Source organism: Megachile rotundata, chromosome 10, assembly GCF_050947335.1.
Source record: "Megachile rotundata isolate GNS110a chromosome 10, iyMegRotu1, whole genome shotgun sequence".
NCBI lineage: Eukaryota > Metazoa > Arthropoda > Insecta > Hymenoptera > Megachilidae > Megachile > Megachile rotundata.
This window is the reverse complement of record NC_134992.1, coordinates 9669160-9695576: the sequence shown is the minus strand read 5'-3', so window position 1 is coordinate 9695576 and position 26417 is coordinate 9669160. Positions and strand designations below refer to the sequence as shown.

The 26417-nt window shown below is 38.9% G+C and overlaps 2 protein-coding genes across 3 annotated transcripts in view; both read left to right on the top strand.

Moving 5' to 3' along the window:
• LOC105662060 (uncharacterized) overlaps positions 1–20144 on the top strand; it is a 52372-nt gene extending 32228 nt beyond the window's left edge. Inside the window, exon 2 of the mRNA XM_012281954.2 lies at positions 18642–20144. Coding sequence (XP_012137344.1) covers positions 18642–18976 — 335 coding nt within the window. The 3' untranslated portion in view covers positions 18977–20144. The remainder of the gene's footprint in view (positions 1–18641) is intronic.
• A 250-nt stretch (positions 20145–20394) lies between these two features.
• LOC105662070 (uncharacterized) lies at positions 20395–25464 on the top strand. Of its 2 annotated transcripts, none has more exons than XM_076536637.1 (4): positions 20395–20647; positions 21237–23035; positions 23184–24357; positions 24766–24932. In XM_076536637.1, the coding sequence occupies exons 1-4, from the start codon at positions 20582–20584 to the stop codon at positions 24781–24783; spliced, it is 3057 nt and encodes a 1018-aa protein (XP_076392752.1). In that variant the 5' UTR covers positions 20395–20581; the 3' UTR covers positions 24784–24932. The 2 variants fall into 2 exon arrangements, with proteins under 2 accessions (XP_076392752.1, XP_076392751.1); XM_076536636.1 differs by having other exon boundaries at positions 20396–20647; positions 23184–24343; positions 24766–25464.
• Positions 25465–26417: the final 953 nt, after the last annotated feature.

Genomic DNA, 26417 nt, shown 5'->3' with positions numbered 1-26417 from the left:
GGATCAGTTTTAAAAAATTAGCAATTACAATAATTATACAGCTGCGCGATTATAATAAATTATTATAGCCATTCGTTGTATCTTGTCTACACAGAATTGAGTTACATGTGACGCGTTAAAAAGGAAAGCAAGATGCGCGCGGTCAGACCTAAAACTCTCACAGGAGAATGAGACGGGAGAGGTCAGACTCGTTAGTCAGACGTCCTAATCCCCTAATTGTACGACGAGTCAGTGAAAGAAGTTGTCATTTTCTAGCAAGTTAGACAGGCAACACACAGTTTACGCAGAGGGAATTAAATTTTCTTTAGCTAACAAGGAAGTTGAACTTTACTGTGTTTTGATAACTTAAATTAATTTAAGCTACTGTCCATCACAAGATGAGTTGTGATTCAGAGGAATAAGTATATTTTCCCTACTTTTTGATCTACTTGTCGAACGATAACCCCAGTCAAAAATATCTGAAAACTTGAAATGGTATCAAGTCTTGGGAAATCTTGAAATATCTAGAAATGGTTCAATCAATCACAGCTGTATCCTGTCAAGGTATATTTTATGAACCTTGATGAAATTTAGATAGAGGGTCATAGATCGCCAAAATATATTAAAATCGAAGATCGAGAATTGAAGTAGTTCGCTAGTAAGAGAAGGTTGCAAAGAGAGAGATGGAAGAGGCACACGAAGGAAGCTCGCCTTGCATGGCGGCCTCGAGTACCTACCGACTCCCACCGACTGGCTGCACCATCGCCATCGCCTCCACCTTCTTTGCCCCACCTCCTGCCTACCTATCCTCGACGCGTATCCTGCACCTTCAGGGTGGCGTCACGCTCAAGACGCTTCCGGTGTTAAATTACTCGGTGCCTCTCTCTTTTTCGCTCTCCTCCTCCTCCACCTCGGCAAACTTCTTCACCTCCATCACGGTTCCTCTCCTCGTCTCTGCGTTTTTGTCTCAGTACCCTCCTTTTTTTTTCTCTTTTCCTTTCCTTTCTCTCTCTCCTTCTTTCTTTTTCTCCTTTCCATTCTTTTGTTCCCTTCAAAGTTCGACGATCGCAGGGGCTTTTTTCGTTCGCGATCTTCTTAACGAACGAGTAAATTACGATTCGTTGGGATGCAGTTTTAGGTGGACTGTTGAGGGGTGCGGTGGTATGGGGAGGTAGGATTGGAATATTTTAGGATTTTATTAATTTTGTATTCTGGGGATTTGGTATTCTAGTATTTTACTATTCGGGTACTTTGGTATTCTAGTATTTTACTATTCGGGTACTTTGGTATTCTAGTATTTCAGTATTCCATTATTCCACTACTCTACTGTTCCGGTACTTCGGTATTTCAGCACTATTCCACTATTCCACTATTCCACTATTCCACCAATCCACTATTCCACCATTCCACTATACCACTCTTCCACCCATACATTATTTCACCCATCCACTATTCCACCCATCCACTATTCCACCATACCACTATTTTACCCACACACTATTTCACCCATCCACTATTCCACCATATCACTATTCCACCCACACACTATTTCACCCATCCACTATTCCACCAATCCACTATTCCACCATACCACTATTCCACCCACACACTATTTCACCCATCCACTATTCCACTACTCTACTGTTCCGGTACTTCGGTATTTCAGCACTATTCCACTATTCCACTATTCCACCATTCCACTATACCACTCTTCCACCCATACATTATTTCACCCATCCACTATTCCACCAATCCGCTATTCCACCCATCCACTATTCCACACATCCACTATTCCACCCATCCACCATTCCACCCATCCACTATTCCACCCATCCACCATTCCACCATTCCACTATTCCACCATTCCAACATTCCATTATTCCACCATTCCACCATTCCACCATTCCTCCATTCCACCATTCCACCATTCTACCACTTCACCATTCCACCATTCCATTATTCTACTATTCCACCTCTACTACTCTACTCTTCCATTCTACTACTGTACTGGTCTGCCACTCTGCAGTTCTACTATTCTACTGCCCTACAATTTTACTGCTCCACTACTCTACTATCCTACTCTTCTACCGTTCTACTATTCTACTATCCCTCTCTTCTACTATTTTACTCTCCTATTTTTCACTGTACTAATACTATATAATTTTATTACTCTACTCCATACTCATATTAGAAAAAATTGCATTTTATGATTAATTTAATTACTGATTTATCACAATCAAATAACCTAAATTCATTCCCATTTCAAGCCTGACACTAACCTAACCTAACCTAATCTAACTTTGACTTTATCTAGTTCTAACCTGACTTTAGCAAACCTGTTCTAACTTAACCTAACCTAAGTGGGCCTTACTATAACATAATATTACAAATCACTACCGGATAAAATCGAACTAAACCTTATCATAACTTAATCGGACCTCATTCTAACCAAACCTAATTTAACCTAACCCAACCTTACTATAATATAACGCTACATAATAGAATTTCTAACCTTATCTCATTAAGACTAATCCGAACTTCATTAATAGCTACAATAACCTAATAATAAATTTAACTATAACCTCACCTAAACCTAACCTAATTAATGCTACTAATCATGACTTAATTAATGCCTCATCATAACCTCATAATGACGTCATCTAGCTATAACCTAACCCCCAAGACCAATCTTGATAAAATTTAAATTCGTTCCCGTCCAAACACGACTCAAACAAAGACTTCCTTAAAAAGGGTCAGTTTGTTTACAAGTGTCCAGCACAAAACAAGCGCGAGAAAAAGAGTCCGATAAAAGGCAACCGGTACCCGATAATGAAAGGCACAGATTTTCCCGAGGGAAACGATCTGACCGCGATACGCATCGAAGCCAAAAGCGGTTCTAGCCTCCAAGTTGCCTTAACGAGCCGGATCTCACGACGTAAATTACAAATAATAAATATCCGGCCCGTAGCTTTATCGTGGCTGAAAGATCGGGATTTTAGGATCGGATAGAGCGCCGCTGTTAGCTGCGATGTGGGCGGGCATCGGGGCCCTTCTTTCGGGCCCCCCACTGACACGACACCGCGTGGTGCCCGCTGTCTTACCTGACCCTTTCTCACCACCGCCACCCCCCTTGCCCACCCCCTCGTCACCTCGAAAAAACAATACTGGCAACGGGCTGCACACCTGACCCGCGAAGAAACGGCATCCTCGATCTCGTCACTCCTGTTGTCGATTTTTCAATGCTTCTGGAGACAGAGATGAAGATACTGTTTTTCTCTGGATGGGACACGCATAAATTTCTGCGACTACCTGTTTCCGGGGAAAGCTTGCCCTGGGAAATTATACCAGTGACTTTTGGGAAATGGAGAAGGTGGTGGAGCATCTTCTGATTTATGGTGAGGTTTGCTTTTAACATGTTGATGCAAGGTTATTATAATGTTTGCTGGACATGTGATCAGTTAATTCTAGTTTTATGTTCCACAAGTCTGGAAAGTCTCAAAGTATCAAAGGTTCTATGTTTCAAAGTCTCAAAGGTATCGAAAGTCCAAGTTTCCTAGGTCCTAAGCTCCTGAAGTCTCAAAGCGAAGTTTGCAATCTTCCTAACTCTCCAAAATTCTAAGTCACTAAGCTCCCATATCCTCGAAGTCCTAAGTATCCAATAATCCGAACTGTCAAAGTTCTAAGTTAGAATGTCCCAAATGTCCCAAAGGCCCAAAGTTCCAAGGCCTCACCAAGGTTTCATACTTGCAAGGTTCAATAATTCCAAAGTTCCACACCTTTAAGGTACCAAAGTCTCAATGTTCAAAAGTCACAATGTCACCATCTCATAAAGTCTCCAAAGCACCAAAGTGCCAAATGTCCAAGGTCCTAGAGCTCCAGAGTCTCCACACCTCCAAGTTTCAAACTTCTGAAGTCTCCAAACCTCCAACTTTCAAACTTCTGAAGTCTCAAACTTACAAACCCCCAAAGTCTTAAAGTCCTAAAGTCCAAAAGACCCCAAAGTCTTCAAACCCCAAAATTCCACAGTCCTAAAGTCCCAATCCCACAAACCCCAAAATCCTCAACTCCTAATACCCCAAAACCCCCAAAATTCATCCAACCACCGCAGCACAAGTCCAAACAACCCCTGACCAACCACAAAGCTCCTCACCCAAGAATCTCCCCAGCTACCTCGCATACGCCATAATTCTGCAACACAGCAAGAGTGACGACCTGTTATCGAGATTCCCGGGGCGCGTCCTTCTAATCCATCGAAATTAGCATTATCCCCGTAGCGGATACGTGGGTGTGGAACAGCCGGACCAACGTGATAACTTTTCGACAAGGAACCGAAGAGAGACGAACGGAGAAGTGGACTCGGACAAAGAACGGAGAGGGACGTCGTTTGGTAAGAGGAAGAGAGGAGGTGGGTTTTACACGCATTCACGCACGCACGCGACGCGGCACGATTCACGAGACAGGAGACGGCGTCGTGCGTGTGCCCGGTGCACGTCGTTGCGTGCGTGTAGCGGGTGTGTGGGTGTCACGGGGTGGCCACCTGTCTAGCGAGGTATGCGCCGATAGCATCACCAGAGAGAAGCAAACGGAACGAACGGCCAACGCTAAGCAAAGACAAGGGCGGTAACTCACCCCGACAAATTATAGAGTGGCCAGACACCGCGATTCTCCACCTCCTCTTTTCTTTTCATCTCTTTTACTCGCTTCGCTAACTCGGTCCACTTGGAGGCGATGTCAACCGTTTTACCAACTCTTATCATTTATACATTGACTTTTAATGATGATGTGTGAGATGAGATTTTTGCAATGTTTTCAAATGAATGATCAAGGTACAACTTTTTTATTACTGATGCTACACATGCACATGATGGTGAACATAGGTGTTATGACTGAGGCTAGGTACCTTATTTGATATATCAGAGCTAGAATTCCTCTTGACTGTACCAACTCCATCGTTGACCTAGTTCACCAGGTTGATACCTGACTTAAATCAATCACATACATGTAACCACACATGTACATTTACTTTGATTAATAAACTTATGAAATTGTAGCTAATGTATTATTGCTACCAAGGAGCTCAAGTATAAGTCCTCATATAACTATCTATCCAAATAAACCTTGTAAGATGACATCAACTGTCCTAATCTGATATATACGATAAAATGAGGTTCAGGTCAAAAAGCGAACCCTCATTTATCTTCTCTGTCGATTCAAGAGCTAAGAGGCTCGATCCTCATCTCAGTCATCGATCGAAATGGACAAAGGTGTGAAAGAACTGTCCAGCAGCTGCGTCATTTATGGTAAATAGGTCATGGTTTAGTGACGGATAGATTGCGAAATTGTGGCAGTTCTTTGAACTTTTCTTGCGGTGAAGGAAACCGATATTTCTAGGCGGTCGTATGTAATTATTGATATTACGCCGCGGTGAATGCGACGAGCCGGCAACTATACGTGCCACGACCAGCCCTAGATTTTCTTCGTTAAAAACAACTAGCCGAGATACGTTCGACGGTAAAATCCGAAGAAGAGACAGTCGTTACGAAGACGGCGAGGTTCGTTTTAACTCGTAGCATGATCGGACGTAGTTAGTTCGGGACCGAGGCAACACGCATCCCAAACTTTGATTAAACGAGTCGCAGGGACCCGCGGCCCGACTCATTTGTCTGCCGTCTGCCTCTTTCCTTCTCCTCTTCTACTCCTTTCCCTTCGACCCCTCTATACCTACTATCTTCGTGATTCCTCCACGGTACCAAGAATCGTAACGATTCCTTGAAATTCGCCCGCGAGGGTGGTCAAAAGTTTCGGCTGGTTCGCCGCTTTAAAACAGGTGCCAGCGATCTTTATCTATCGCGTTCATCGTATCGATCACCGGCTCTTTGATTCGGAGAAAATCCGAACTGTTTTTCGGGGAAGCGTTTACAAGTGTTAGCTTGTGTGCATTGTTGGAGTTGGAACTTTGTCCTTTATCGGATCGGCAAGATGTGATGTTGTCACGCTTGAGTATATTGCCACGTGGTATATTGCCATTTGTTGAATCGTCACGTGATACGTTACTATGCATTACGTTTTAATTTGATGAATTGTCATGAGCTAAATTACCATGCATTAGACACTATGCGTTAGTTTTGACCTAGTTAAATCACTACGCGTTATATTGCCACGCGTCAAATTTCCGCGCGTTATATTGCCACGCGATGAACCTTCTCGCGTTATATAGCCACTTCCCGAATTCGCACACGTCAAATTGCTACGCGCCGAATTACTACGCGTTATATCGCCACGTCCCGAGTTTCCAAGCGTCAAATTGTTATGCGCCAAATTTCCACGCGTTATATCACCAGGTTCCAAATTTCCACGCGTCAAATTGCTACGCACCGAATTACTACGCATTATATCGCCATGTGCCGAATTCCCACGCGTTATATCGCCACGTCCCGAATTTCCACGCGTCGAATTGTCACAAGCCGAAATTCCACGCGTTATATCGCCATATTCAGAATTTCCAAGCGTGAAATTGCTACGCCCTGAATTACTACGCATTATATCGCCATATGCCGAATTATCACGCGTTATATCGCCACGTTCCGAATTTCCACGCGTCAAATTGTTACAAGCCGAATTTCCACGCGTTATATCGCCATATTCAGAATTTCCAAGCGTGAAATTGCTACGCCCCGAATTACTACGCATTATATCGCCATATACCGAATTCCCACGCGTTATATCGCCACGTCCCGAATTTCCACGCGTCAAATTGTCACAAGCCGAAATTCCACGCGTTATATCGCCATATTCAGAATTTCCAAGCGTGAAATTGCTACGCCCCGAATTACTACGCATTATATCGCCATATGCCGAATTATCACGCGTTATATCACCACGTCCCCAATTTCCACGCGTCAAATTGTCACAAGTCGAATTTTCACGCGTTATATCGCCATATTCCGAATTTCCACGCGTCAAATTGCTATGCCCCGAATTACTACGCATTATATCGCCATATACCTAATTCCCACGCGTTATATCGCCACGTCCCGAATTTCCACGCGTCAAATTGTTACACACCGAATTACCACGCGTTATATTGCCAAGATTCGAATTTCCACGCGTTATATCGCAACGTCCCGAATTTCCATGCGTCAAATTGTTGTGTGCCGAATTTCCATACGTTATATCGCCACATTCTGAATTTCCATGCGTCAAATTTCCACTCGTCGAATATCCTCGCGTTATATCGCCACCCATAACAAGATAAATCCGTCTCTCCTAGAATTTTCCCGGCAAGCATCACATTCTCCCGCCTAACTTGACCAAGTATTTCTCTCGAATGCATCGGTTATCCGAGATAATACGATAATTACGTGAAAAATCCTGTTACGTTGAACACGACGCTTGCAGGCAGTCAGAGGCTAGTAGTTGGACGTCGTCAGTGATTCGACGCGCGTCCAACAAAAGCGATTACCGTTATCGATGGATGTAGACCGTGTGGAGGACGCGAAACAGCATTCCATAAACGGATAATGCTACGCCACCTCTGCACGGCCCTATTCCCTTTGGAACATCTGTATGGAAGCCGTCTGCGGGCCGTGGATGGCGGTGATATCGGGTTACTAACGTCATCGTTGCCGATCCGCTCGCAACAAGAGGGACTCGAGCGACGAAACAGAGGGACAGGGACAACCAGGACCACACACGGACTGTTGCCACGGGTGCGAACTACCGTCGTCGTTCCTTCGACGTTGCACCTATTTAGTAGTCCCAGTTATCGAATCGTGTTGCCCGTCTAGGGAGCTAATTTTAGGGTGTCGCTCCCTTAGGGATCGTGCTTCGGATACAGTCGTTCTAATAGGTGTCTCGGAGGAACATTTGAGATGATAGTTTACACTGTTGACTGTGGCTGGCCACTTTCGAGTTAACCAATTTCTTGAATTTCGCTTTGTTCTTTCAAAAATATTATTGGTTACTATGATCACATCTATGGTGTCGTTACAAGAAACTTCTTGTGAGACGCATACACTATTTGGTATTATTGATCATCTTAAAAATTTACCAAACGATGTTAATTATTGAAAATCGATGTACGTAAGAAGATTCATAATAATATGATCCATATCATGCAAAAGTTGAATGATCATTGATATGATTATGAACATCCACATGTTGATCCAGAAGCTACCTGTCCAAAGATCACATAATCTGCAACACACATGTCCAAAACAATCGAGATAAAAGTTATTTCTCGCGACAAAACGATAACAGTCGTAGCGCCACCGGAATTAAAGTCGTGGATGAAGAAAGCGTCAAAGAACACTGTCGTTCGCGACAGAGGAGAAAAAAACAAAGGAAGAAAGGGACTCGTATACGATTCCCTAGCGACGATAAAACGTCCCGAAGCTCGGCGAGGTTTCGCGTGACGGAAACACGCGAGAACGTGGATACACGCGTGTCCCTGGTGAGGCGACGCGTCGCCTCGCATAAAGTAGGTGGATATGGCTGTCCCGGCGAGCAAGCGCCTCGTAGATAAGCAATTACGATGGAATCCGCAGATAAGGGGACAAATTCGAATTCCAAGATTCGGGGCTCCGATAGGATCGACACGAGCCCTCTCTCCTTCTTCTTCTTTCTCTCGCGTTCATTGGCGTAACTAGGTAGGGAGGACCTACCTCACACGGAACCTCTGTTAAAGGTACGCTAAATTTGGCGATATAACGCGTGACAAATTAACGAGTGACGGTAGAGTGCGAGAAAATCGTAGGCACAGAATATAGCGCGTGGTGGTTCAAGTACTGATTTAATACGTAAAAATTTCGAGGAACACGTGGGAATTGAGAGTGCGGCGATATAACGCGTGGAAACTCAGTGCGTCGGAATTCAGTGGCGTTGCCATTCTATTCATGATTCTTCAGTGGAACAGCACGTGGTAATACGATGCGTGGCGATATAACGTGTGGTAACTCGGAATGTGGCGATATAATGCGTGGTAACTCAACGCGTAATGATTCGACGTGTAGAAATTCAGCGCGTGGCGATATAACGCGTGGTAACTCAGCGCGTAGTAACTCGACGCGTGAAAATTCAGCGCGCGGCAATATAATGCGTGGTAACTCACCACGTAGTGATTCGATGCGTGGAAATTCAACGCGCGGCAATATAACGCGTGGTAACTCGGAATGTGCAGATATAACGCGTGGTAACTCAGCGTGTAATGATTCGACGCGTGGAAATTCAGTGCGCGGCAATATAATGCGTGGTAACTCAGCGCGTAATGATTCGACGCGTAGAAATTCAGTATGCGGCAATATAATGCGTGGTAACTCACCACGTAGTGATTCGACACGTGGAAATTCAACGCGTGGCAGTATAACGCGTGGTAACTCGGAATATGGCGATATAACGCGTAGTAACTCAGAGCGTAGTGATTCAACGTGTAGCGATTCGGAATACGGCGATATAAAGCGAGGGAAATTCAATCCTTGCCAATTCAATACATAACTATTCTATAATTATGGTAATCCAATAAATAACAATTGATTGCATAATAATTAGTCACGCAGCCATATAACGCATGTCTGCTTAACCAAACTCACTCTGAAAGCAGTCCTTACGCCAATGTTCACCTTGGTTCCCACGAGCACCATTCTCCACTGATCCTTCCTAGTTCCATCCGGACATCGTGCTCGTATTTTCCGCCTAAGAATTCGCCGTGTTCGCGCGTACAAGCAATAACCATCGTCACGGGAAATAACAGGTAACTGGATGTCGTATATCCTGACCAACCATTGACTTCGCGAGTTTTATGCCTCTCCAACCATCTTATCCCGGGAATTTGCTTCGTTTTTACGGTAGTCCTTGTTTGGCTTGTATTATTACGTCCATGGATATCCTGATTGTCCCGAGGAAAGCAACCAATGATCTGCTTTCCGATAAACGACGACAAAAACGCTCGTACTAGGACTAATTCGGAACAATCATGATATTCATAATCTGCAACCATCTCTCTTATCTTTATGATAACAGTTTATGATCATATCTCCTAATAGTTACAGTGGAATGTCGTCGTTGAAACGTGATAAAGCAGAGTTAAATTCATTTTAATAGAATTGATTGGGCGTTTTGCATTTAGTATGATGTTCAGTTAGGTTGCTGTCTATAAAATAGTAACAAAAATTGATCATCTTAATACTACATCTTAAAAATTGATTTTATAGATTCGGAAAGATGGATGAAAGTTTGAAGAGCTGTAAATTTATAAACGCAGACAATTAAGTTTCAAATTGGGTCACTGATGTATTGATGGATTGATAGGGTAATTAATTGAAGAATTGAAGGCTTGAAGGCTTGAAGGCTTGAAGGCTTGAAGAATTGAAGAATTGAAGAATTGAAGAATTGAAGAATCAACAAATCGAAGAATCGAAGAATTGAAGAATTGAAGAATTGAAGAATTGAAGAATTGAAGAATTGAAGAATTGAAGAATTGAAGAATTGAAGAATTGAAGAATTGAAGAATTGACGAATTGAAGAATTGAAAAATTGACGAATTGAAGAATTGAAGAATTGAAAACTCCAAGAATTGAAAACTCCAAGAATTGAAAACTTGAAGAATTGAAGAATTGAAGAATTGAAGAATTGAAGAATCGAAAAATCGAAAAATTGAGAACTTGAAAACTTGAAACCTTGAGGAATTGAAGAATTGAAGAATCGAAAAATTGAGAACTTGAAAACTTGAAACTTTGAAGAATTGAGGAATTGAAGAATTGAAAAATTGAAAACTTGAAAACTTGAAAAATTGAAAAATTGGAAAATTGAAGAATGGTAGAATTAAAAAATCGACGAAATCACGTCAAAAGGAACAAAGGGTCTTTCTCCTACATCTCCATTCTCCAAATCCTAGCGTAGTTCACGAGTGCACACATTTGTATCGAACGATATCCGTACGCGTGTGCACACGATAAGCGCCCTTACGCTCTTATCAATAGTACGCTGGAATCACTCATACGAAAGAACACGATGCACACACGCGTGCACGCGTTTCCATAGGTAGAACAGAGTACAAAGGTATCGCATTACGATGGAGCAACGCCCATCGGTTTCGGATAGCAGAGAACGCACGAAATCGCCTAACCAGCGAGCGTGCAATACGCGAAACGCTTCGAGCAGAGGTTTGACATGACCACCGATTGCCACTTTGATGCCGACACACATTGGAAACAACATTTTATACAGAGCAACAACGTGGACTTTTAGCTTCGACTTCGGAGAGAACGCATCGTGTGCGATTCGGTTCGATCTCTGTTGTACAGAATATCTAAATGATTCGTGGTATCGAATATCTTTGTTTCTTCTACGTTACTGCAAAAGAATTTTTTAAATTTTCTTGTGGAATTCGATTCGTCAGATTGTTAGTGCAAGTCTTTGATTGAATGACTCAGGAAGAAATATATAAAGCTGAACGTTATAGTTTCTTATTAATCTAATATGATTCTGAACAATAATTAATAAATTTCACTTTTATAATTCTAATAAAAAAATATATATCAAACGAACGAATACTGTTTGGAAACAATTTTTGTATAATATTGTAAAATTTTTATAATTTTGGACGACACAAATTGTTATTCGTTTGCAAGTCTAAAATATACTTTATTAAAATAATTTTGTATACTTTGCTATACAAAAATTTTGCACAAAGAGTACTTTCTTTCTTTGTAATGCAAGAAACTAAATTGCATAAATTTAGTGACAGAACATAAAGTATCTTTTAAACAAGTTTAACTAATAACTGAAAAATTTAAGTCAACGAATAATTAAATGTTTTAAATTGATTGTAGTTTAAGTTGCACAGTAATAATTCCTTGTACTAAAATGTAAAGGGTGATTTTTACACGTACGTGGTTCGCGAGTCGATATTTTCTGAAGGACAAAGAAACCGGAAGTCACGCTGTTGTGCCAGAGGATTTATAGTCTTCCGAGTGTCTCGTAGCTGGTTCTTGCTCGAAACCTATCTCGCCCACGAACGACAGTAGATTCTAAGCTTTTTACATCGCATCCTGTTTCCCTAGACTTTGTATTTTTCTGTTATACAAACAATAAGGAAATGCTGGCGGAAACGCAGCGAACGAGTTACCTGTATCTCATAATTCATCGCATGTACATATTCAGAACATTCAAAGTACAATATTTAATTTACACCATACTTTATGTTATTTGAAAGAATACTTGAGTAGTAGATTCTGAGATAATCAAGTTTAAATAAGTATGTGGTATGATAAGAAGTTATGTTGTCGGAGGAAATATTGTAGAGAGGTATGATAATTTTTGATTAATTTAGATGATGGAATAGGTGGACAGTAGAATAGGGTTATTGAGGGATCAGACAGTTAAGGTACTCATTCTACTTATAGAGGGGTTATAGTATAGTCGCGATCATGTAGGTAGAAGAATTGGATTTCTCCAAAATTACAAAGTTCATGAATTTTAAATATGTAAAGTTATGAGATCCAGAATCTCAAATTTTCAAAGTTCCCAAGTCCCAAAATTACCAAATTCCAAATTTCCCAAGTTCCAAAATCACCAAATTCCAAATTTCTTAAGTCCCAAATTTCCCAAGTTCCAAACCTTCTAATTCCCAAATTTCCCAAGTCCCAAAATCACCAAATTCCAAATTTTCCAAGTTCCAAACCTTCTAATTCCAAAATTTCCCAAGTCCCAAGATCTCCAAGTCCCAAATTTCTCAAGTTCCAAACCTTCTAAATCCCAAATTTCCCAAGTCCCAAACCTTCTAAATCCCAATTTTCCCAAGTTCCAAACCTTCTAAATTCCAAATTTTCCAAGTTCCAAACCTTCTAATTCCAAAATTTCCCAAGTCCCAAGATCTCCAAGTCCCAAATTTCCCAAGTTCCAAATCTTCTTAATCCCAAATTTCCCAAGTTCCAAACCTTCTAAATCCCAATTTTCCCAAGTTCCAAACCTTCTAAATTCCAAATTTTCCAAGTCCCAAATTTCTCAAGTCTCAAACCTCGTAAATCCCGAATTTCCCAAATCCCAAAAGTTCCCAATCCCAAATTTCTCAAGTCCCAAACTTGCAACCTCCAAAATCCCAAATTCCCAATCACCCAAAATCCCCCAAAACCCAAAAGCCCCAAACCACGCATATCACAAACCTCACCAAACACGACACACAATTCCCCATTTAACAAAACGTTCCACTTACCAAAACTTACCAGACCCATTCACAAAGTAGATCTACAAATCCTAAAAGGTAAAACTTAGATATCCTAAAATTGTATAAACGAAAGTATACCCGATATCGGTCCATCACGTGGGCAAGAATTGTTCCGACACCTTAGGCTTAATTAATATTAAACAAAGTTAAAGTCAGGTGACGTGCAGCCAGCAATGCGAGCGAATGCACTCGAGCGAGCGTCGCAGGTAACGTAATACGGAGTCGGACTACCTGACCGATCTGACAGTAAGCTCGAAACAAAATCGAATCGGTGCACGATGAGCATCCGTACAGCTGGAACTCGTTTTATAAACAAGTGTCCCCTTTTGCTTTCCGCTTGGATCGATTAAAAAAACCGAACGGAGACGGTCTGCTCTTAATCTTTTCCTTTTAAGGGTCGCAGGCTAATTTTACTTTGCCATCCTAAATATCGGATTCTGGATACGGAAGGATCTTGGTAGGAGTCTTCTTTTTTTTTTTTAACGGGTTGCACTTCCTACTTTGTGCTTCGAGATTATAGTCGATGGTATTTATGTTATTTGAATGATGGAGATGATTAAGATGAAATTCTTGTTTGGGATTTGTAGGGTTGAATGCTTGTGCTGTTTAGATTGGAGATTTTTGGGTTATTTGGTTAAATTGGGTGCGCTGGAAAATTTGAATAATTTGGATAATTTGGATAATTTGGATAATTTAGATAATTTAGATTAATTGAATGATTTGGAAAATTAAGATTAGTTGAATAATTTAGATAATTTAAATTAATTGAATGATTTGGATAATTAGGATTAGTTGAATAATTTAGATAATTTAGATTAATTGAATGATTTGGATAATTAGGATTACTTGAATAATTTTGATAATTTAAATAATTTAGATAATTTAGATAATTTAGATAATTTAGATAATTTAGATAATTTAGATAATTTAGATAATTTAGATAATTTAGATAATTTAGATAATTTAAATAATTTAGATAGTTTGGAAAAATTGGATAAATTTCATAATTTATAATTCTTATCATTTTTATAATATAGTTAACATAAATACTTTGAACAATTTTGATAATTTGAATAATCTATCCAACTTCATTAATTTTAATAATACCCTTAATCATAATATTTAATTACCTTCGCACTCCAGTATAAAATTCAACTACTCAAACATTTAAATGTAATTTTAAATCCAAAATGTAAAATTTTCATATCAATCCTTAAATTCAAAATCTTAATAATCATCTACTCCAACAACCTTAACTTGAAATACCCAATTCAAATATTCAAACAATTAAATTATTAACAATTTATTACCTCAACACCCACAAATATTTTTAAACAACCCCAAAATCAATTAATTGAAATAATACGCTACCTAAAAATAATTATCGATTACAAATAAAAATAACAAGAGTTCCACGCAAAATAAATGTTGCTGGTATCGCGTGTAGAGATTTTTCTTTCGTTCATGAACGGACGCGGGAGGAAAAGGCGGATGCGCCTGTCCGGCGGAAAGGAGAATAGTCTCCTCGTATTGGTCCATCCGCGGTTTCCATGGACGCGAATCATCGATCTGTTCACCGTTGACGTTTGTTTCCGGAACGGAGCATGCTCCGATGGAACTCGGCTTCTCGTTCGAGCGTTTTATTATTTGAACGAGGAACGAACAAAAGGAATCGTTCAACTTGGAAATTTATTTCCTCTTCACTGTACCCTCATTTATTTCCTGTACACAACAAAACCATCTCACAAATACCCTTTGTACATTCACTTCTTTTTAGAATTTTATAAATATTTATTCAAATCTTTCTCATTATTTTATTAAATACGATATAAGTTTGTTCTTATTTTTTCAAATGTTTAATTCAATTATTTGAGACATTCTTGTTAATATGGCCATATATGTGGACTCTTGGTGTTAGCCATATATGGACACTTTCTATACTGATCTAACATGTGTGTTATTAAAAATTTGTTCATTTTATGGACGTTATACATGTAACAAGATATTGTAAAAATATTTAGCAGAATTTATTAGAAATTAGAACATTGGATGCAATTTTCAATATGGCTGTCAATGAGTCAATCATTTAACAAAGAAGTAAACAAATAGATGAATAATTGTACAAATAAAAATTTTCTCTGCGTCAAATTTTCAGTGCACCGAGTAATTTATCTATTACTAAAAAATATATAAACGACCTAAAGCTGTAAACAATATTTTTTTACCTATTATACATTTATTTTCGAAATCTATTTTATGCAACTCGAACGATAGAACGGTTCGTTAGGAAGCTCTTTTCGTGCCGGATTCAATTAAACGTGCAAATACGCGATTAAACGAAGCTGTCGGATACTTTTCAAATCCCTTGAAACGCAACTCTCCCCCAAGTATCTAGCTCGATTCTATGCTTCGAGAACTAACGGCGAGTTCGACTCATTAAAGCTATATTTCAGCCATCGTCGTCTGAAGCAACACTGAACTTCCTACTCTATGCAATCAAGTGCATAGACAATTACTTGCGCGGAGTATCGAACGTAGGACGAGAACTTGGCTCGTTAACACGGCGAGAAATCGCGGAGCGAAACTTCGGAAATTTACTGACACGGAATTTTCGAATCGGATAACGATCGGGTTAACGAGGCCGAGCTGTGTGTGTGCAAGTGGCGTGCACGGACGGGCACTTATGGCTAGGGGAGATAGTCAATTTCGTTATTTGGGAATCGGACATTTTATATTCGAGCTTCGATTTCTTTTCTTACAATTTTTAAATTTCAAGGTTGTTAATTGTATTTTAGCGTTCATAGATTTATTTCACAAATTTCTGTACTTTTATATTTGAGAATTTTGAGGCTGTAGGTTTAAAAATTTAGAAGATGCAAATTTTGGGATCTGTAAATAGAAAAATATGTAATTTGTATATTTCGGCATCTGCGGTTTGTGCATTTGTAAATTTGTAAATTTGTAAAGTAGTACATTGGTACCTTGGTACATTGGCAAATTGGTATACTGGTAAATTGGTACAGTGGTACATTGATAAATTGGTATATTGGAACATTGATAAATTAGTAAATTGGTAAATTGGTAAATTGGTAAATTGGTAAATTGGTAAATTGGTAAATTGGTAAATTGGTGAATTGGTAAATTGGTGAATTGGTAAATTGGTAAATTCGTAAATTGGTAAATTGGTAAATTGGTAAATTGGTAAATTGGTAAATTGGTAAATTGGTAAATTGGTAAATTGGTAAATTGGTAAATTGGTAAATTGGTAAATTGGTAAACTGGTAAATTGGTAAATTGGTAAATTGGTGAATTGGTGAATTGGGAAATTGGTGAATTGGTAAATTGGGAAATTGGAAAATTGATAAGTTGATGAATTGGGAAATTGATAAATTGGAAGATTGATAGATTAATAAATTAGTGAATTGGTAAATTGGTAAATTAGTGAATTGGTAAATTGGTAAATTGGTAAATTGGTAAATTGGTAAATTGGTAAATTGGTAAATTGGTGAATTGGTAAATTGGTAAATTGGTAAATTGGTGAATTGGTAAATTGGTGAATTGGTAAATTGGTGAATTGGTGAATTGGTGAATTGGTGAATTGGTGAATTGGTGAATTGGTGAATTGGTGAATTGGTGAATTGGTAAATTGGTAAATTGGTAAATTGGTAAATTGGTAAATTGGTAAATTGGTAAATTGGTAAATTGGTAAATTGGTAAATTGGTAAATTGGTAAATTGGTAAATTGGTAAATTGGTAAATGGGAAAATTGGAAAATTGATGAATTGGTAAATTGGTAAATTGATAAATCAGTAAATTGATAAATTTCCACATTTTTAAATCTGGAAATTTGAAAACTTAAAAAGCTGTAATTTGCACACTTGTAAATTTCCAAATCTTTCAATCTCTCAATTTCCAAATTACCAAATTTTCCAATCTTTCAATACTCAAATCACCAAATTTCCGAATCTGCCAATTTCTCAATTTCCAAATTTCTAAATCTGCCAATTTCTCAATTTTCAAATTTTCCAAATCTTCCACTTTCAATTTTAAAATTTTTAAACCAAAAACCTCAATACATATCTGTACTTCGAAATTACAACTATAAAAAGTGTCGAATATTTTTCAATTGGCAAATCGATCGTTTCACTCGTGTTTTACCACGATTCGTTGTCTTTCGCGAAGAATTTCACGCGTGTGATACAAATTTTTCGTTCGTATCCTATCAAAACTATGTAATCGATCTGTGCGTTTCTTTTTCAAAACGTTATCACCATTTTGAATATGTGAAAGTGTATCACGAATTTTATAGAGAATTAGACGAATTAAATTTCAAGAATATTGGTCATGAACCAAATCAAGTTATTTCATAATAAATCCTTGTTTTCGACCCTCAAGCAACCATCGCTGGTATGGTAATTTTTAAATTCATATAATAAAACTATTTTTAATTTTTGAGTTGTTATAACTTTTGTAATTAATGCGAAATGATATTTAAATCAATTTTAATTAAAGAAGTTGTTTGTCGAGAAAGGATTCGAATAATCATTGTAGTTGTACATAACCTCAAATTTTTTGTATTATCTGTTATTTGTTATTTTATTACTTGTTATTTAAATTATTATTTATGTAAACTTTTATGATAGTTTATGATACAATTGAATGAATGAGCAAATTTAATATTAATATGAATATTAAAGCAAATTTTTGTCTGTTAAATTTTGAAAAAAGGTTTTTCATATACCACAAAACTAGTACTAGAAAAAAATTATTTACTACAGATTCATTCACAGTTTTCATGTTTCATAAAATCTAAAAAGCTAATGAGGAGTTTATTGAATGTAATTGAAATTAAATTTAATTTATTCATGCAATGATTCATTCATTCATACATTTATTCATACATTCATTCATTCGTTTTTACCTTCATTCATTAATTATTTAATTTATTCACTCATATAATCAGTGCAAATTAATTTCATTTCATTTAAAACTAAATTTAGATTGTAAATTATACGGTGAATCAGCAAAGAGCCATTTTGTAGTTGAAGGATTAACATCACGAGTACCAACAGTGGAACACTAAATCTTGAATTGCATACATGAGTACTATTTATCCTCACAAAAATCACTTGTATATTTTATATATTTCAAAGAAATAGTAACCTTCAACATGAGTTATTCAGTTACTTAACAATCTCTTAAATAAAGAAACTTGTAGTATAAACAAACCTCTAACCCAGTTCATAACAGATTAATCCCTTCAACTACGAAATATCTCATAGTGTTCTTTTTATTATAATCCCTTTTAGTACTACATATTATTTGCAAAAATCTATGTATTCCTCGTCCCTTAAAATAAAACCTCCCCGTTTTAAATTTGATTAGAAATAAATGGATTAACAAGGATTAACATAATCCTTGTATTTTGTTCCACAAAAAGGCATACAGCGGCGGAGTAAGACCATGGGAACGGTTTCAATCGATGTTCGAACAGTGGATACCGGTGAAAGGCGAGTCCTGTTGGGTGGAAGTTCTCATGCCTCGGGATCGTCTAGAAAGAGGTCAGAGTCGGACGAATCGAGAGGCGCCGGAAAATTCGAGGATCATCTTCGGAGTGCGATGCGACAGACCTCGGCCAAAGATCATGAGACAAGTGGTGCACGATTTCAAGAGGAGATCGCTGAGTCTCTGACGCCGGCGTTCAACTATCGTAAAGGGAAGAGGAGTGACAAGAAGTCTGCTCGTTGCAAACGCAGAGTCACATTTGCTATATGAAAATCTTGCTTGATCCAAGCTTTCGATTTGAATATTGATACGATTGATTATGTTTGAATATTGATCAAATTGATTACTTTTGAGTATTGATCCAATAGATTACATTTGAGTATTGCTCACAATTGGTTACTGTTCGTTCAGTTCTGACTTGGTCTTTTTATCACTGGACTGTGGTTGCAGATATCATTTTTAGTGGAATTACATCTGATTTTGCTTGGTTTTTAGTTCAATGTAATAATTGCTAGATTTCTATTTGAATCATATGTGAGACTTGCTAGGTACCTGTTCGAATCATATGTGAACCTTGATAGATACCTATTCGAAACATATGTGAACCTTGATAGATACCTATTCGAATCATATGTGAACCTTGATAGATACTATTCGAGTCATATGTGAATCTTGATAGATACCTATTCGAATCATATGTGAACCTTGATAGATACCTATTTAAATCATATGTGAACCATGAAAGATACCCATTCGAGTCATATGTGAACCTTGATAGATATCTATTCGAGTCATATGTGTACCTTGATAGATACTATTCGAGTCATATGTGAATCTTGATAGATACCTATTCGAATCATATGTGAACCTTGATAGATACCTATTTAAATCATATGTGAACCATGAAAGATACCCATTCGATTCATATGTGAACCTTGATAGATACCTATTCGAATCATATGTGATCCTTGATAGATACCTATTCGAACCATATGTGAATCTTGATAGATACCTATTCGAAACATATGTGAACCTTGATAGATACTATTCAAACCATATGTGAACCTTGATAGATACCTATTCGAGTCATATATGATCCTTGACCGATACCTATTCGAAACATATGTGAACCTTGACTGATACCTATTCGAATCATATGTGAATCTTGATAGATACCTATTCGAAACGTATGTGAGACGTTGTGACAGAAAGAAAATTCTTGATTATGACTTGGAACATAAATCTAAAATAAATTTATGATTTTCATACTCGTGCTTGGATCTCGCAAGATTTTCCACCTGAAGAATTATAATACGAAGAAATAAATACGAATGAACAAAAAATAAAACAAATATTTATTATTTGAAAACGTCAGTTATTTATTTATATCCTGAATTAATTATAAGAATTACAAATTTCGATGACATAAACTATAATTGTGATTTGTTTGTATGTAAATTTGTACAAATTTTAACGTATTAACAAAAATATAATTATGGTTACATTCTACATATTTATATTTGAGTCGGCTGCAAGAATTAGTATTTTTATTTTGATTCATGAAAAATAATTTTTAAAACAATTTTTAACTATTTTTTTGAATGATCCTTGAACGAAGTGAATTCGTTTAATATTTTATCGATTGTACATCGACATCGATAATCGATTGTCGAATGTTTCATCCGATCTCCCGTTGTTATCCAAAAGTCCTGTCAGTTCTTCAAAATGCCGCGACGCTAGAAACTTTATATTAACTCTAGCCCGCTTTTTTCTTCCGTTTCTCGTAGTTTCATGATCAAAATTTTAAGTACATAATCATTACTAAAAATTTTCTATATAATATTCGTGAAGAATCGTTTAAATTTACACAGAATAATGAACGGCATCAGGACATTGGTTTTACAAGATCTCTCTCATATTTTACCTTCTAAAAGTCGTCAAGTTTGTATTAACTATTAATTAATATCTCCTTTAACAATTAAACTATAATATCTTTTTAACTATTTTATATAATAGTTATATAAAAAGCTATATAGTAAAGAAAATGTAAATTAAAAATATTTTGTCCTTCTTTATAATGGAATATTTCAATGACACTTTCTTTCGAATTGCAAATTATAATTTTCGAGGATTTATATATTAAATTTTTTATATTTACGAGTTTCTGCATATCGGATATTTAAATTCTGAATTTCCTACACCCTCAAATATCTAAGTTTACAGATGTTTAAATTAGTGCAATTGAGTGGTCCAAATTCTTAAATTTTCAAATGTGCCAGTTTATCAATTTTTAATATCCAAAATTTTGAATTTTCAATCTTCTAAATTCCCTAATGTTCAAATCCCTAAACTTCACATCCTCCAAACTGCAAAATCCCCAAGTCCCTAAGTCCTCAAACTCCCAAACTCTCAAATTCCCAACCTCTCAAATTCCTAAATCCCCAAATATCCAAGTCCCCAAATTAACAAAAGATCTCCTTAATCCCAACACTCTAAATTTCCACAACTTAATTCATTACCATCTCCTCAGCTCCACGCCACCGCATCGAGCCGCAGATTCTGGAACTTCTTCGAGTTCTCCCTAAAGGAAGACGCCTCCTCTTCAAGTCCCAAGAAATGCGCCTCCACGAAGGATATCTCTCCCTCCCTGATTTTCCCGAACGAACTCGAAAGCACCTCCGCAAACGGTACCTGTTTAAACGCCGGTCGTACCGTGAGCCCCAATCTGAATCCCAAGGTCCACGTCTACCATTTCGACATGAAACCGCCTTCCGTCGCCTCTCCAAAGCTATCGAGTCCCCTCACTCAACCTGACAACCTGGTCTCCCTCTTGGACGGCAATCCCGTGCCGAAGACTATGAAGTGGAAGCTGAAGGGTTACAAAACGCTCCGCAGCGAGGAGTCCAGCGATTTCGCTTTTGTACCTGGCGCTAATTCTTACGATTTGGATATTCTATCACGAAACTGTCCCAAACCAAAGAAGGAGGATGCTGTAAAAAAGGACACTCTGTGTCTGACGACCAGAGCCATCGAAAATAAGCAGAACATAGAAACCAAACCGAAGGAAGCGAAACAGGTTAACGGTAACTCGAAGGAGCAAAATGTTAGAACAGGGCAGACTTCGGAGCCTGTCTGCGATCAGACACCAGGTAAAATAACTGTGGGGATGCTACCGAAGAAGGAGGATCAATTTCTGCCGATTTCTAAGAGCGAGTTATCGATCAGCAAAGTGCAAACGCAGCCAAAAGTGCAGTACTCTTCTAAGCCACCTAAGATCTCCAAACCCTTGCCCCCTGGGAGCGGGAATGAAATTGTGGATAGCGGATCTTACATTGATAAGCCAATGTTAGCTCCTTCTCCAAGAGAATATCAAGCTTCTGAGGTTTCTAAAAAACCTACGGAAGCGGACTCAGAATGGTCCACTATGGAGCGGATGACCGAACAGAAGGCTGAGCGAACGCAAGCTTACGAAGAGAAAACTGGTAGAGCCACAGCTTTGCCGCAACGAGAACCATCCGCGAAGGCTACCAAGTACTTCGCTCCGCGGAGGTCTGCGAACAGTGATCGCGACCCTGCTTACGAGTCTGTACTGAGTGTCTTACCAGAATACAGACCCTTGAAGATTTCCAGTCCGCAAGAGAACCGCCTTGCGACGTCGCCTTGCGCGGCTACTCAAGCCAGAATACAAGCAGCGGCGAGCAAAGGGTTCCAGAACGACTCTCCAGGTCAGAACTCAGACCTCGGAGGATCTATGTCGGGTGGTTCCGGTTCTCGCAAGCCACCGCAATCGTTTTATCCTCCGATCACCCTAAAGCGATCGTCCTCCAACGCTCCATGTTTGACGAAGAACGTACCCGAAGTGGAGAACCGAAAATCGGTGAACAAGAATTCCTCCTCGAATATTTCTACTTCCAGTACGAATTTAGCGCCCAGGAAGTGTGACGAGGGCGAGAGGGAGGAAGGAAGGATGATATGCACGAAACCTAGGCAGAACAAGTGTGGTAAACCGAAGAAGAAGAAGGAAAAGAAGATTTGCCAACGTTACTGCTGTCCGGCGCTGCAGGTATCGACGGAATGCGACTTTAACGAGTTCCAGTGCCCGAAAGACGGCAAAAACCATAAGAAACGCGTCGTCGAGAGGGATCCTACGTGTCTACCGCCGGAGGAGCAGAAGGAAAGCAGCAGGGAAATTTGCACGCAGCCGAGAGAGTCTCGCAGGGATAGCTGCAAGAGGGAGAGGTCGTGCAAGAGGGAGAGGTCGAGCAAGAGGGAAAGGTCGTGCAAGAGGGAGAGGTCGTGCAACAGGGAGAGATCTTGTAATAGAGACAGGTATACATAGAATTTTTTAATAAAAATTTTTTAATAAAAGTATAAATTAATTGTACACTTTGGAAATTTGTAATCTGACAAATTTTTACTTGCAATAAATTTCTGAAATCTCCAAAATTCCAAGGTTTGTAATATTTTTTTAATTTAGAAGCAGACAAAGTTGCAAGCGAGAGGAGAGCTGTCAACGAGACAGGAGCAGGTCCTGCAAAAGACAGGAGAGAAGAGACTGTTCCCAGAGCAATCAGGGACAGGGTCGTGAAATCTGCACGAAACCGAGAAAAAGAGAGTCGTGCAAACGTCAAAGGAGCAGCGAGCGCGATTGCGGTCGAAGACCCGCGAAATGTTCCGGAAGGAGGAACTTCACGCAGTCGGCGTTTGGAGGACGGCAGAAGCCCATGACAAACACGAGACGATACTCTTCTTTACCAGCGTTCGCCTTCTCGTTGATCGGCATAAAATCCAGCGGGGAGACAAAGCAAAGTATACTGGACACCCCAATTAACAGATTTTACGGGAAAAAGTCGTCTGGTTGCAAACCGCCTACGGACAAATGTGAAAAGCCGGCTTCCAGCACGGACGTGAAGTGCAAGACTCCTCCGCCAAAGTGTAAACCGGCGAAGTGTAAAGCGGAGAGTACTTGCAAATCGGCGAAGAAAGAGAGTCCGTGTAAGCCGCAGAGAACTGAGAGCAAATGCAAGCCTTCGAGGTCTCAGGATAGATGCAAAAGATCAGAGAGTCCTTGCAAGAGACCGGAACCCAAGTGCAAGCCGACTTGCGCGGTGAAGAAGTGTGAGAGTACATGTAAACCGCCGAAGAAGACTGAGAGTACATGTAAACCACCGAAGAGGACTGAGAGTACGTGCAAACCGCCGAAGAAGACTCAGAGTACATGTAAACCAGCGAAGAAGGAGAGTACGTGCAAACCAGCGAAGAAGTCTGATTGTGATAGTCAATTCAAGCCATTGAATCCGGCTGAAAGTCTGTGGAAACCGTCGAAGAAGACTGAGACCACATGCATGACACCGAAAAAGGGCGAGTGCAAGTGTAAGCCGGTGAAGAAAACTGAAAGCAAGTGTAAACCGGTGCAGAAAACTGAAAGCAAGTGTAAACCGGTGAAGAAAACTGAAAGCAAATGTAAACCGGTGAAGAAGGCAGATCCTTGCAAGAAGGCAGATCCTTGCAAGAAGGCAGATCCTTGTAAGAAGGCAGATCCTTGCAAGAAGGCGGATCCATGCAAGAAGGCGGATCCGTGCAAGAAGAGCAAGTCCGATGACTATTGCAGTAAAAAGAGAGAGGAAATATGCAAAGGTACTAAAAAGGGGGTGAGTTTGTCATCCTGGGATCAGATTTAGATTCCTATGTACTTAGATGTTTGTCAGCTAACTTTCAGGGACACTAATTGTGAGACACCTTGTATCCTCAATCCCTATATTTCCAAATTCTGTATTTCCATATTTTCAGAACTCTGTGTTTCTAGATTCTTGGATACCTTTTCTAAATCTATCCCTAAATCTCCAGGTCGCTATCTGCATAGCTATGTACATCTATGACCCCTAGATCTCTAAATCCCTAGATGGTCCCAGAGCACTCTAGCTTTCCGAAGTGTCTAATACCCTAATTTTTTAAATTATCCACACTCCCCGATCCCCATATTTCCCCAAACCTAACCTAACCATGTCCCTACGTATCTAATCCCCATAAAGTTCACACTAATCCAAATTTCATAACAGAAAGAAAAACCGCGCTGACATCACCCTCGCACGAGGAATCCACGAAAGAGAGAGTAGAACGCGAGAAGAAAGAGATGGAAGAGTGTAAGAAAAATATCAAGCAATCTGGAAAAGGGAATAAGAAGAAGGAAGAGAATGTAGTGCCGAAAGGTTTGGAACGTGTCGTCAGTCCGTGTAAACAGTCGAGCAAGTGTGGGAAGGATCCCAAGAAGAAAATGTCGTGTATCGGCGTTCCGTTCGATTGTTTGGTCAGCAACACCGTTGGAAACGTTATCGGGATGTCGGAGAATAAACCGTACAGTATTTTGCCGGACAGAAATTACTCCGTGATGAGAAGTTCCTCGAATTTCGATCAGCTCGAACTAGGGGATTCGAAGCTCGACGATGACAACATATTTTGGAGGAACACCGATGACGATTTCGATACGACACCCGTCGAGGTTGAGGTGGATGACAAAACTAGTTGGTTTCTGTCGTGGTTCCATAGAAATCAACGTTAACTGAGTACTTCACAAATTTTGAAAAACTTCATTATTAAATTTTGCGATAGAAATTGTTGTCACGGCTGTTTGTACCATTAACTTTCACGACACGTGTATTGTAATTCTTGTAAATTGCAGATCTGTTTTCTGGGAACATTATAAACCAGCGATAAATAAAACTGCAGATAACGATTAATATAATCTATGTTAAAGCGAACAGTGTCTGTGAATTAATACATCATTGTTTAGATCGGATGATTGAAATGACTGTGTCGCCATTAAGATATCCACTTGAAATCACCAGCACACCATGGCAGACGTTCGATAAATACGTTACGTCAGGGACCTTCCTTTTCACAGTTGACATTTGCCTCAGTAGAGTTTCCTCGATCATCCCCAAATGTGACCCCAAATCTGTCTTCGGGCATGGCTCTATCGGCGGTTCTATAGGCTGTTTCACAAATTTTATAATACCTCAATATCCAGTTTTTCTGTTTTCTTTTCTTGTAATTTCTCAATTTTCCAATCATTAGATTTCACAAATTCTCAATTTTACAGTTATCTATATTTCAACTTTCTCAATTTCTCAATTAACTAATTTCCTGATTTCTTAATTTCTCAGTTACCTAATTTCACAACCTTCTAATTTCCCAATCTCTTAATTTCCCAGTTACTTAATTTCTCAACCTTCTAATTTTCCAATTTCTTAATTTCCCAGCTTTGTAAATTCCCAACTCTCTAATTTCCCAGCTCCGCAATTACCTGATCCCCAATTTCCCAAATTTACAAAATCTGAAATTTATAAATTTTCTAGTCACTGAATTTTCCAACTTCTCAATTTCCTAGTTACTTAATTTCTCAACCTTCTGATTTCCCAATCTCTTAACTTCCTAGTTACTTAATTTCTCAACCTTCTAATTTCCCAATTTCTTAATTTCCTAACTTTGTAAATTCCCAACTCTCTAATTTCCCAGCTGTGCAACTACCTGATCCCCAAGTTCCCAAATTTACAAAATCTGAAATTTATAAATTTTCCAATCACTGAATTTTCCAACTTCTCAATTTCCCAGTTACTTAATTCCTCAACCGTCTAATTTCCTATCTCCATAACTACCTGACCCCAAGTTCCTAAATTTCCAAATTCTGCAGTTTCTCAATTACCCATCCAAT

Excerpts from the sequence above, each read along its gene's own strand:
- LOC105662070 (XM_076536636.1), top strand. The coding sequence starts at position 20,582 with ATGAACGGCATCAGGACATTGGTTTTACAAGATCTCTCTCATATTTTA. Across the intron at positions 23,036-23,183 it reads AGATCTTGTAATAGAGACAG|AAGCAGACAAAGTTGCAAGC; the intron begins GTATACATAGAA and ends TTTTTAATTTAG. Across the intron at positions 24,344-24,765 it reads GAGAGAGGAAATATGCAAAG|AAAGAAAAACCGCGCTGACA; the intron begins GTACTAAAAAGG and ends ATTTCATAACAG.